Source organism: Diadema setosum, chromosome 5 (genome assembly GCF_964275005.1).
Source record: "Diadema setosum chromosome 5, eeDiaSeto1, whole genome shotgun sequence".
Classification (NCBI taxonomy): domain Eukaryota; kingdom Metazoa; phylum Echinodermata; class Echinoidea; order Diadematoida; family Diadematidae; genus Diadema; species Diadema setosum.
Window position 1 is genome coordinate 41,889,248 of NC_092689.1, and position 13,680 is coordinate 41,902,927.

The window sequence follows — 13,680 nt, forward strand, 5'->3', positions numbered from 1 at the left end:
TCATATAATTCAGTGAACGTTGTTAGTGTAGTGTTACTCTTGTGTCATCACTGTGTCATCAGTGGCACATGGTATCATTACTGTCCATATGTTCATAACTTTGAGATTTTGTGTCAGGTTTGAAATTTTCATGAGCAAAAATTACGTATTGTGCATTTTATTTCTGCTGCAGTCAATAATGATATGAATATATTTTGTGCATTGCTTGCTTTTTCTTCTCATTTGGTTCAGGTTCAGCAACCAGCAGTCACCAAGACAGCCACTCCTCCCACCCAGCAAATGGCAGGCATGTCTCTCGCAGCAGGAGCCATTGTTAGGGTAGGTAATTACATTCACACCATGTCAGGGAGAATTTGATAAAGTTACTCTCCTGCTGCTGTCTCGTTTTCTTCTTCTTCTTCTTTTTTTTTTTTTTCATGAAGCTTGGCAGAGATGCATTTTATGTTTGTAATGAGCTTCTTTTAAAGGGATGGCATAGTGTTGGTTGAGATGAGGATTCAGCTTTAAACTTTGAGAGATACTTAAAAACCACTTCATGAAATGTTGAGGAGCATACAGTTCTAAGAGGAATTCAAGGTTCATTTGAAGAAAATCGTTTTTGAAATGGCCAAGATGTCTAAAAACAAAATTAAACAAAGTGATCCTAACATAAGGTAGGTCCCACCTTTTATTGGGATCACTTTGTTTTGGATATATCAGCCATTTCAAAACCAATTTTCATCAAATAAACTATGAATTCCTCTACGAATTATAAACTTATGCTCTTTCATATTTCATGAGAGGTTTCTCATTATCTGGAAAAATCATCATCAAAAAACACTGGAAACCTGAAGCCCCATCCCAATTGAAACTGTAGCATCCTTTTCGTACGCATTCTCATGATGCACAAGTGTGCAACCGTCAGATAAACAATATGTCGCCAAATGGAAATTAATGACTGAATCATTTAGAGGGAGGCATGTACAATTGTACATTCACTTTCTTCATGTTTTATTTCATTGTCTGTTTCCTGCAGGGTACAGGGACGGTAAAGCCAAAGGCAAACTTCAATGGACAGAAAGAAGCAGAAATCTTGCGTAAAGCAATGAAGGGACTTGGTAAATATGCATGATCCATTTTTCAAAACATTTTTGTATGTCAGTTAAGAATGTGAATGTTTACTGTGTCCAATTGACTTGCACATATAAAGTAAAAGCAGACAAGTGAGTAGTAGATGTATTATCAGAAAGTTGACATGAGATGTGAAAATTATCAATCCTTTCTGCCCCTCCTGTTATCAAGGATGCGACGAAACGGCGGTGATCTCCGTGGCAACGACATGCAATGCGGTCCAGAGGCGACAGATCTCCAAGGACTTCAAGACGATGTACGGCAAGGACCTGGAGAAGAACCTGAAGGGAGAGCTGAAGGGAAAGCTGGAGACCATTGTCCTCCACCTTTTCATGCTTCCGGCTGAATTTGACGCTCACATGCTCCGAAAGGCGATGAAGGTGGGTGGAGTGATCGCATCGTGACCTGTTTGTTTGTTTGTTTGTTTGTTTGCTTGTTTTCATTTTCCATCTCACAAGATTGTTGGATTGCCCATATTCAGCTGCATTTATTAACTGATCTTCCATGGGGTCCAGTTGTGAGTACTTGGAGTGGATCACTCACCAGGTGTATGGACCCTGCTCGAAGTGATGAATGAATGAAGCGAGATCATTCTACGTGTGTGGGTTGTGACACTCTCACGCACAGTTTCTCCATATTATGTCCTATCATAGTGTTTTGCTTGAACTAGAGGGGACAACATCAAAACACACAACATCGCTCAATGAGAATCACTTTGGTTCGAACCCGCATCGGAACCTGAGCCATTCGATTGAAAGGCAAGTGTGCTAACGACTTTAGCCACCTTGTTGATCCCAAATGGCATTTAATATCAAACTCTCACTCGAAACATAATGCTGCCCACAGCCCTCACATGGCCGCATCATGTGAAGATTTTATCAAACTCTCAATCAAAATGTTGACTGCAAGTGTAAACAAATTTATCTTTTTCCTCCTAAATGGCTTATTATATCGTACAGGGCGACTTCAAAGCAATTAATATATCTGCCAGTATTTTTGTGGCTGTCTCAATGTATGAGAATATGATTTAAGTTTCATGCAAATACTGCTCGCAATGTAGAAAAATGCTTCCTTGCCCACTGCACCTTACCTTTACAAGATAATTATAATCTTACAACAATGACGGTATGTAAAGTGACTGTCTAGAGCTAAAGCAAATTTCAATGTGAAGCTTTGTCAGAAGTGTAAAACAAAAAACAACCTTCTTTTATTTCTCAGGTTGTCTTTAGCCATTCAACTTTTCAGTCCAACACAACCATAATGTTTTGTTGATACTCATTCTTATCAAAGTTTTCCATTCTCTGCGTATGATATGAGTGGAATATGACTGTCAACATCCACCACATATGTCCCTTGTTTTTACATCAAGTGTGTGTAATAGCAAATAGTCACCTGTGCAGTTTCACTAATTTAACTCGTAAATGGATACGTCAGATACTAGTAATTGATGGCTCCTTTGGTACACTAAAGCATCCATGGAAGATTAACTTGCTGACAATATGGTTTTGTCCTCAGGGACTAGGAACCGATGAGTCTGTACTGATTGAAATTCTGTGCACCAGGACAAATGACGAGATCAGGGCTATCAAGGAGGCTTACAAGAAAGGTGGGTGCTCTTTGAAGATACCATAGATTGCCAGCGCAATGTTTATTGTGGAAAACTGATGTCCCTTCTTATATGACAGTACCATTGATTAAAAAAAAAAATAGTGGGAAATAATCAATGCACGCCATGTTGTAGATAACTGGTGATCAGTTAAGGGTATAATGCATGTTTTATGACAGTTGAGACTTACCTGGTATTCATGTCATCGAATTAATAACAGAATTATCCTCACTTTTTATGCCTCCGCCACGAAGTGGTGCCGGAGGCATTATGTTTTCGGGTTGTCCGTCCGTCCGTCCGTCCATCCGTCCTTCCGTCCGTCCTTCCGTCCGTAATGAATTTTGTGGACAAAGTAACTATCAAAACCTTTTGAGGTATCCTAATGAAACTTGGCATGTATGTGTATTAGGGGGTGAAGTTGTGCCTGTCAACTTTTGGGCGCACATGCTCAAGGTCAAAGGTCAAAAGGTCAAGATCAAATACATAAGATTTTACTATTTCCATCATATCAATGGAATGCCTGAAGATATTTTCTTGAAACTTAGTGTATACATGTATTACTCAATTAAGATTCTCTGGTGAAAGTTTGAGTCATGAGGTCAAAGGTCAAAGGTCAAAAGGTCAAGTAAAAATATTAAAACTTCACCTTTTTTCTCTGTACCTTGGAAATTGTTCAAGGTCTCTTCATGGAACATACATGTACTGACTGGCAGTGATTATCTAGAGAATTTATGGTTCATGGGGTCAAAGGTCAGGGGTCAAAGGTCAAGGGCAACACTTCAAAATTTTACTAAATATTTCCCTCATGTTTATGCCATACCAGCAGGATTATTATTATTTTTTTTTTTACACTAGGTGTATGCATGTTTAACCTAATAGAGATTCTCTGGGAAGTTTTTTTTTTCTTTTGTTTTTGCCTCAAAGGTCAAAAGGTCAAAGATCAAGTGAAAGTGCTGAACTAAGTTTTTCCTCCATATCTAGGAAGTGGCTCAAGTTATCTTGAAACGTACTACATATTTATGCATCTTCTGCCTGCTTCTGCTTTTTAGCATTCCTCCCCATTTCCAACATTTTCGTATACTTACAAGTTTTCTGTAAACTTATCCTTTACTTTGTATACTGAAATTTATGTAAGTACACGTACTGTATTCAATTTGTGTAATATATTTATATGTTTTTGTTGGAAATGAAAAATAAATGAATGAAAAAAAAAATGAAAATGACAGTGATTAGCTTATGAATTTTAGGGTCAAAGGCCAGATGAAAATGGTAACAATTTACTATTCAATACAGAAATTGCACTTTTTCTCCATACCTTGAAAATTTCTCAATGCATAAACATATGAATGGGTCAAAGTCAAGTTAAAGTCTGTAAATCCCAAATACATGCTCTCCTATTTAACCAGTTAAACCTAGGTCAAGGAAGGTGAGCATTCATCACATTAGTGACAAACTTGTCATTTTAACATTTTGCCAATTTTGTGAAAATGTAATCACACATTGTCCACATGTACTATTTAGACCTATTAGGAGAATCATGCATTATGGCGGAGGCATACCAGTCGCCATAGCGACATTTCTAGTTGCGCACTTAGTCTTTGATTTCAAGTGTGACTATGTCTTGATAAAGGTATAGAGACATTAACCCTAACTTACCTGGGCTATTTAGCAAGCTTGAATTCCTGGGGGGGGGGCCATTATGGCCCCCCCTTCAGATCTCGGCCGTTGATCGCGCGATCGCCGCAAAATTTTGCATGAACATAAAGCCGGATGTAATCTACAAGACTGTTAAGTTCAATTTTCAAAAAATTTGCAGTTTTTATTTTAAATTAATTAATTATGCAAATATATGCAAAAAAACTCATTTTCGTCTATAATTGGCTTATAAAAGCTTATGGAATGCTGATTTTTGTTTTAAATTTTCCTAGTGACATTCCGAACATTTGTACGTAAAAAGAAAATCAGTATCAAAATTAATTTCCTATGTTTTCTATTGTTTTATCATTTTTTAATGTATTTCTTTGTTTTTTCAAACTTTTGTTTTTGTTGTTTTTTTCAGCAGAATTTGTCATACACATCTTTAGAAGCATAGCTATACTAAAATACATTTATTTCAGCCATTAAAATTAAAAATATGAATCTTTATATGAATTAATTGAAAAAACACAATTTGTATTGACTTTGTACACAAAATCACGTTTTTGAGCAATTTTGGGGTGGACGAACATTTTTTGAAGGGGCGTGGCTTCGGAACGGTATGCCCGGTCGCGACAAATTTGGTCTCAAAAGTTGCGCGAGACTTGAAAGTAAAAAGTCAGTGAGCGGCGCGGTCAAAAAATTTTGCGCGGCGGAATGGTCGCGGAATTTGTCGAGGGGGGGGCCATTATGGCCCCCCCCCCCCCAGGTAAGTTAGGGTTAAACCCCAGAAAAGGCAAATGAAGGTGGTCTGGGTGACAATAAAACTAATCTCATATCCATTCAAAAATCAAGTAAGTTTTATAATTATGTTAAATGCTACTGTCCTGAATGTCAAGTCCAAGAATATGTTGAAATCAACACTTGCATTTTTTTTTAAAGAAGCATGTTATCATGGTGACTTACATTGGCCTATTACATTCAATTACACAATATCCTGCATGTTTGAATGTATGTAAACCTCAAAGCTAATTTTCTGGAAATTGTGTTTATATGTTTGTTAGCTTAGGTATCATTTTCGTGGCAGATTTTGATCCCAATGTGTTGTGACAAATTATGTATCATTGGATGGTTTCCATGGAGTCTGGCAGATCTAATGATATCAAAACCTGTATGTATCAATTTTCAGCAACTGTATTGAGGTTTTCATGGTGGGAAGCAGTGTTATAATTGGGGTTAGAATGTAGCCTTAGGTTAAGGCTAGTCTAGCCTCATGTACCACGAATTAATGTATTACCGAAGATGCACATTAGTTGAGGAAGTGGCAATTCAGCTGAATATCAGGCTACTTTGAAGTGTATGTAAGGAAAGTGTTTGATGGCAATGTGTGTGTATGTATGTGCATGTGTGCATGCATGTGTGTGTGTGCATTTGTGTCTGTGTCTCTGTCAGTGTCTGTGTCTGTGTCTGTGTTTGTGTTTGCACCTGATTCTCTGCAATGTCTGTGTTTAAGATTTTTTTTTGTTGATATTATCATTGTGGGAAAGTTGCCAGTAATCAACATGTCTACAAGTTGTATAAAACCAACCAAAAATTTTTTTCAACTTTCACATAATGATGTTTGTGATGGTTTTTCTGGATCAGTGGTGATGGGTGTTTACTAATGTAATGTATTCCACAGTAATATGTTAAATTCAATGTGAGGATTTTGACCAGGTGATCTCTTATGAACTGTAGAACCATGCCAGCTCTTTACACCTCTGATGTTTTCCCTGAAAGTATTACTTTTGTTAGATAAACAAGATAGAATGTTACAACATGAATAACATTGGGTGAAGATTGAACTGTTCTTTTGTATTCATTTGTATTCATCTGATCCATCTGATCCAGCACCTTACAATGCAGCACATCTATATGAAGGTCTTGGTTTCACTTTATTCAGACTTCGGGAATTTGTGATGATGCATGCAAAGGAAACAAGCCAAATAGCTCTATCACACACACACACACACAAATCCAACTCAATAAATTGTTGATGGTTTTGCAAGCTCTGTTTGATAGCCAACTGTATGTTTTCCATCTGAAGAGGGCTGCATACCTCTACAGAGTTCATAATAACAAGCATTGAGTCATTGAACTGTACATGTCTTTCAAGTATTGTTCAATGGTGTGCTCTTTCTCCATTGGCTGGTTCAATCAAGTAGCATACTGTACACAAGAATGTATGCCATTTATACATATGCATAAAATTTGCTATATATGAATGACTGCAGATCTGACACTGTAACAGAATGGCTGATCACATTTATATATTCATATATAATAATATATATAATCACATACATTGTATATATTCATATATTCATATATTCATATAATCATATATTCATATATTCATATAGTCCTATAATATGTAGTATGGACCTGATGATCATTTGTGATTATTTGTAATTATTTGTAATTATACAGTTACAGACAAGCCTGATTTCACATAGACCATGTACAAAATACAGCCGAGCCAAAGGCGGGGCCTAAGGCCGGACCCAAGGCCACGGGCCTTAGCCCGGAACCAGGGGCCCAGAGCCCAAGTGGGCCCAGGCCCAGGGGCTCAGGGCCAGGCCCAGGGGCCCCAGTGGCCCAGGGGCCCAGGGGCTCACGGGGCCCAAGGCCGGGCCGAGGCCAGGAGCCTAAGTGCTGGCCCAAGGCAGGGGGCCCAGCCAGGGGCCACCAGACTGAGACCACTAAGAGTACCAGTCATGACTTGCTGTGATAATGATGTGACAGGCCTGTGCATACACATATTATGTAAATACACTGTACAGGGCTGTGCATATTATGTAAATACACTGTACACTAACTATACACAGTGATGACTTGCTGTGATAATGATGTGACAGGCCTGTGCATACACATATTATGTAAATACACTGTACACTAACTGTACACAGCCCTGTCGCTGTATAAATCGCGACAGGGCTGTACCTGAGCAGCCCACAACACAGAGCAAACACAAAGCAAATTTTACGATTGCATTTAGTTTTGATACTTGACATCATTTTTTGTCACCTCAAACGCATCAAAGACAATCTTTATTAATGAGACTTCATACCGTACCTGTTTTCCTGGGGTTATTTGTGGGAATTCTGCGATCTGGGTACTATTCGCAAATCTAACAACATGTGAAAATATCAACTCCTGATCATGTAACGTGCATGTGTACATTTCTGTGTTCACTGCTGTATTCCATGAACATGAATTCAACAACTACTGTTATATCCTGTAATATGAGCTGCCAGGACAAAACTCACATATGCTCTGATTCTGTATAGCAATCACTTTCAAAGCAATGTATTGATACATTTCTGCCAGCTAAAAATTCTTAAATGTTGGTTCACCCATGTGAACGGGTACAGAAACTGAAGCCTAGGTGGTGGGTTAAGCAGAATTGCTGCTGTCCTTGCAGTCCCACTCACATGTTTTCATGTTAGTCTAATGCTAGTTTGTGGCAATAAGAGTGTGCCAAGCAGTTTGCCAAGCAGGGATTCAGCTGGATGTTGAAAGTGATTAGCCATTCTGATACTTGAATTTAACAATACCATTTAACAATTCCATACCGCCTAAAACCCCAACCCTATCAAATTCTTTAGAATTTCTGCTATCAAAACAATGACTGGATAATCTGCAGACAAAGTAGATTTTTTCTGTCACAAATCTGCTGTTACTGTGTTATTACCTCCGCCAAGGGGGAAGGTTATGTTTTCGTGACCGTTGGTTTGTTTGTTTGTTTGTTTGTTAGTTAGTTAGTTTGTCTGTGTGCAAAATAACTCAAAAAGTAGGTAATGAATTTGGATGAAACTTGCAGGAAAGGTTTAGATTGATACAAGTAACAGATGATCAAATTTTGGTAGTGATCTGAGAATTTTGGAGGAATTTATGAAGGATTTTTGATATTTTGGCAGGTAGGGTCAATGAATTTGGGAGTTCAGGCTGCGCGTATTTGAGGTTTGCATGCGCGCACTAAAGTGCGTGCTCTAGTTTCTGCTAGGGCGAGGCGCGCCATGCAGCTGAGGGTTTATGACCTAACAAAGGCTTCTATATTGGGAAATTGGGCGACTTTCAGCACACAATGCTATAAGTATGTATGGGTGGAAATCACTTCTATGGAAGAACAGGATCAGTGGTGGAAATGAGCTGCATGCTTGGTGGAGGTCTGCGCTCTCAGAGTGCTTCTGTAGTTTTGAATGTCTTCCTCTGTGAAAAATGTGAAGTCAATGAAAGGAAAAAATATGGTACCTGGTAAATATTAATAGCTGGGCACATTATTCACACATGTACTATACAATGTACAGTATGACAGTAGCATATATCCACTCACAAAAAAAAAACACTGATACATGTAAAGGAGTTAAAGAATCAGCAGACATAATTTTACAAGATGTATTGCAGAGTTCAATTAGTAGTAGTATTAGTAGTAGTAGTAGTAGTAGTAGTAGAAGTAGTAGTAGTAGTAATAGTAGTAGAAGTAGCAATGATAATAATAATGATAATAGTGGCTACTTGTATAGCGCACAGGTCCGCTTTTTAGTGCTCATGGCGCTTCATAAATGAAAAGATAGATATAACACATGTTCAAACATGACAGCAGAGAAGAAAATGGCAAACAACAACAAACACATACCAGATAAAGAATACAATTGTTCCGAACATTATAGACTGCAATTATAGTCCTCAGTGTGAGAGGAATAGGTAAAGTTTTGAAGTTTGGATTTGAATGTTTCTGTAGATGACAATTATAGCTGTACACACAGAGAAAATGTTCCAGTTAAAGAGGAACGTAGTCATACAAAGTGTATGTATTTCACATTTTTCAGTATTTTCAATCTTTCATATCCATATGCAATGGGCATAATGGACTCATTTGCATATCATTTGCATAGTATTGCCTATCATGGGGTGTGAAAGTATGCTGAGTGTTGACATATAGGTCATCCGCTCATTGTATCCCCCGAACAGAGTTCGGAGGATACTATGGATTTGGCCTCGTTGCGCCGCGTCCGCCGCAGAGATTTTCTTGTGAGCACTCTACTGGCTGCAGTTCTTCTTAGATCATCTTCAAATTTGGCATGAAGGTGTGTTATGGTAAAACGAAGACGCCTATTGTTTTTGGTGATGGTGCCCTCGCTTGTTCCGTCTTTATACATGAAAAAGTAAATTTAAAAGGGACTGTTTGTGTGTGCGACGCTGGCCTTGCTTCGTGACCAATTTTTTTTTATGCCTCCGCCAACGAAGTGGCCGGAGGCATTATGTTTTCGGGTCGTCCGTCCGTCCGTACGTACGTCAGTCCCATTTTGTTTTTGTCGATATCTCAAGAACCGTGTGATGGTTTTACATCAAACTTGGTATGAGGGTATATCCTGGGGGGATAATACTTTATTTGGATTTTAGGGTCACGGGGTCGAAGGTCAAAGGTCACAGGTTATTTTGTGAAAAAAAGGTTGAAAATTCACGTTTTTCTCCATATCTCGCAAATGGTTCAAGGTATCTTCATGGAACTTAGTATATATGCTTGTTCCAATGGGCAGTGATTATCTAGGGAAGTTGGGGGTCATGGTTCAAAGGTCAGGGGGTCAAAGGTCAAGGTCAACTCCTCAAAATATCACTACTTTCCTTATATTTATGCAATGCCTGAAGGTTTGTTTTTTTTAACTTGATGTATGCATGTATTACCCGATACATGTGACTGTGCACCTCAAAACGAACATAAAGTCGCACACACTGATTTTGCGTGAGGACTGAAAATAAGTGAAATGGGTCAACCCAGCCGAATTTGACTTTTTCATATTTTCTAAAAGAGCGGGTCTTCTTTTACATTATGCTAAAATTTGGTATCATAAAACGGGCAGGAAAGTGTGTTTTTTTAGCAGTTTATCTCGAACATTTTTGGTAGAATAGTGTGATTAGGTGTGTCTTTAGAATCCATTTTTCATTTCTGAAAAACCTTGTCCACACTCTTCACTTTCCACTCTAATAACTTTTGAAAGGATAGTGCCACTGCTTTGAAAGTTGGCATTAATTATGGACAGAATGTGTTAATGAGGCATGCTTAATTTCAATTTAATCTGATAATCCCTTCATTGTTGTTACTCTGGTGGTTTACTTCCTGTTTATTGTCCCATTCATCGCACAGCCAGCACGGTTTGGTAAAGATTAAGCGCTTGAATAGACACTGTACTTCAGAGCCTCTTTTCTCAGTTCACACTTTTCCTGAGTTTGTGCTTTCTTTCCAATATTTAGATAGGTAAGGAGAGTCCATTTGATGTGAGTTATACATCATTTTAAAGCTTAAAGTCTGCTCTTTCAGAATATGGTCTTAGCTAAAAATTCATGTCTGGCAACTTTTTGTTTGTTTTGAGGTGCAGGGTCACATATATTCTGTGGTAAGTTTCTTGCCAAAAGGTCAAAGGTCAAGTGAAAGTGTTGAATTGCACTTTTTCCTCCATATCTCAAAAGTAACTCAAGGTATCATCATGAAACTTACATATTTATGCATGTTCAACCTAACAGTGATTCTCTTTGGAACTGTGAGGTCAAAGGTCAAAGGCCAGGTTTAGATAATGCTATTTTCCCATTTGATATTGAAATTATACTTTTTCTCAATACCTTGAAAATTACTCAATGCATAAACTTATAAAAGGGTCAAAAGTCCAGTAAAAATCATCAGTTCCCCAAATACCTGCACTCTGACATTTTTAATCATTCATCCAATTGAACCTAGTTCTAGGAAAGTGAACATTCAGCACATTTGTGGCAAACCTGTCATTTTGATATTTTGCCAATTGTGTGAAACTGTCATCACACATTGTCAAGACATTGTACTATAGACCTATTAGGAGAACCATGCATTATGGCGGAGGCATACACCAGTCGCCGTAGGGACATTTCTAGTTTGTTTGTTCTTTTTGTAGAACAGTGCTCTAATTCATCCCATACCTGCAGTGGTATTTGGAGATTTTCATGCACATTCCATATCTTTTCCCTCTGCCAGAGTTCTCTCGTGACCTGGAGAAGGATGTCGTTTCGGAGACGTCGGGTCACTTCAAACGACTCCTTGTGTCCATGCTCCAAGGGGCGCGCTCAGAGGTTCAGAGCGTAGACCATGCAAAGGCCAAGGCTGATGCTAAGGTAAGTGATGTCATCTTGTTGCCATTCAGACATTCATGACTTGCATTAAGACAGCCAACCTGTCATTCATTTCAATAGACCCTGCAAAATAACCCGGACTTTCACTGCTCAGTTTTTCTCTGAAGAGTGAGTTTTGATAGCTGTGAAGTTAATCTTGGATGTCATTACTTTTGAAAACTGAGAGAGCAAAGACACCAGAAGCAAAAGAGCATTTTTGTTTTATGTTGTGTTAAAGATCTTTAACTGTTGATTTCTGCTGCTTGAATTTCTCTCCTGGTCCCTAACACGGTATGAAGTGGAGATGTTTTGGTCTACTGGATTTTATGCTATGCTTTTGATTAGAAGATTTTCAGAGTTCAATTCATGGCACTAGTCTCGAGCAATGCACTTTATCCACAATGCTCTTCTGTATTACTCATTGATATGAGTGGGTACGTGGTAGGGAGCTAAAGATTTAACATGGTTAGATTGAGGCACATATGCACTGTACAGTGGCAGCCTGACTAGATTCCTATCCAGCAATTGGAGAGGGACGGAGTACTGTTGGTTTAAATTTGATGCCATTGACAGGGGTATAGTACTTTGTAAAATATTTTTATCACCATACCATTGTAGAATACACATGCAATTTACAGCTATTACCTGTTGGAGTCTGGTACTAATGATTGCAACCTCTATTTATGAAATGTCAAAGTGAGTTGAAAAATAGATATAGATGTTGGTGTAATGTTTGTTGATGGCAGGCCCTCGTGACAGCAGGCGAGGCCCGATGGGGGACAGACGAATCCACCTTCAACTCGGTGCTTGCATCCCGCAGCTACCCCCAGCTGAGGGCGACGTTTGAAGAGTACAACAAGATGGTCAAGTACACCATGGAGCAGTCCATCAAGAGGGAGATGTCCGGTGATCTCGAGGACGGCATGCTGACCATTGGTGAGTGGGAACATAGTGGATGGCTTAATCTTCAGGAGTTAAAGGGATGGTATAGTATTGGAGATGAGAAGTGGGCTTTTAACTTTTTGCGAGATACCAAGAAAACACTTATGAAATAGTATAGAGCATACCATTTTAAGAGGAATTCAAAGTTTATTTGATGAAAATCAGGTTTTGAATAACTGCATACTTGCCAACTAGTAAGATTTTATCAGATTCAGTAAGATTTTTTACGTTAAAAATAGCAAAATCAGATTTTCCGTCAGAGAAATCAGATTTTTAAAAAATATTTAGATATACCTGCTATGTGTATTTTCTGAAGATTTGACCGAAAGTAAGATTTTTAACTTCAGTTTGCATATAAAATAAGATTTTTGCAATCCACGAGTAAGATATTTCATCTTGAAATGTTGGCAGGTATGTAACTGAAACATCCAAACACAAAGTAAAACAAAGCGATTGTAGTAAAATGTGGGTCCCACACTTTATAAGTATAAGAATCACTCTGTTTTGGATATCTCAGCCATTTCAAAACCAATTTTCATCAAATAAACGTTGAATTCCTTGTGGAATTACATGCTCTTTCATATTTGATAAGAGGGTTTTCATTATCTCACCAAAAAATGTTAGAAACCTGAAATTAGGTCTCAACCAAAACTATACAATCCCTTTCAGAGTAAACTGCTTCTCATCAAAAATTGCCATACCTTTTACTTCACTGTTGGTTTAACCCTAACTAGGCCGGGCTACTCGGCCGTCGACCGCACGATCGCGACGAAAATTGGCACACACATTGCCTATGATGTAATCTAAAGTACCATGAAGTTCATTTTTTCAAAAATGATCATTTACACTAAATTATGCTAATTTATGCATAATGATGCATGAAATCAGACAATTTGGTATAAATCGCTAAATAAAGCTCAAAACAGGCACATTTTTTGTGTAAATATTCTTTTTAGTGTCCTTAGCAAATGTAAGAGAAAAAAATTGTGCAATCAGAAAAAATTTCCTAAGTATTTTATTGTTTTTTTGAATTTCTTATGTATTTCTTTGTTTTTTCCACTTTATGTTTTTCATTGTTTTTTCAATGAAATTTGTCCATGACATTGTTCTCAACAAGAAAATGCGTTATTAATTGATTTTAATCAATAAAACCCAAAAATAATCATGCTTTTATGAAATTTGCCTGTAAACACAGTTTGCATTGAAAT

At 38.0% G+C, this 13,680-nt stretch overlaps 1 protein-coding gene across 1 annotated transcript in view; it reads left to right on the plus strand.

Moving 5' to 3' along the window:
- The window catches only part of LOC140228300 (annexin-B12-like), a 41,913-nt gene that overhangs the window by 23,456 nt on the left and 4,777 nt on the right, over nucleotides 1-13,680 (plus strand). Inside the window, exons 7-12 of the mRNA XM_072308527.1 lie at nucleotides 232-318; nucleotides 1,016-1,097; nucleotides 1,282-1,490; nucleotides 2,626-2,716; nucleotides 11,397-11,533; nucleotides 12,277-12,466. Coding sequence (XP_072164628.1) covers nucleotides 232-318; nucleotides 1,016-1,097; nucleotides 1,282-1,490; nucleotides 2,626-2,716; nucleotides 11,397-11,533; nucleotides 12,277-12,466 — 796 coding nt within the window. The remainder of the gene's footprint in view (nucleotides 1-231; nucleotides 319-1,015; nucleotides 1,098-1,281; nucleotides 1,491-2,625; nucleotides 2,717-11,396; nucleotides 11,534-12,276; nucleotides 12,467-13,680) is intronic.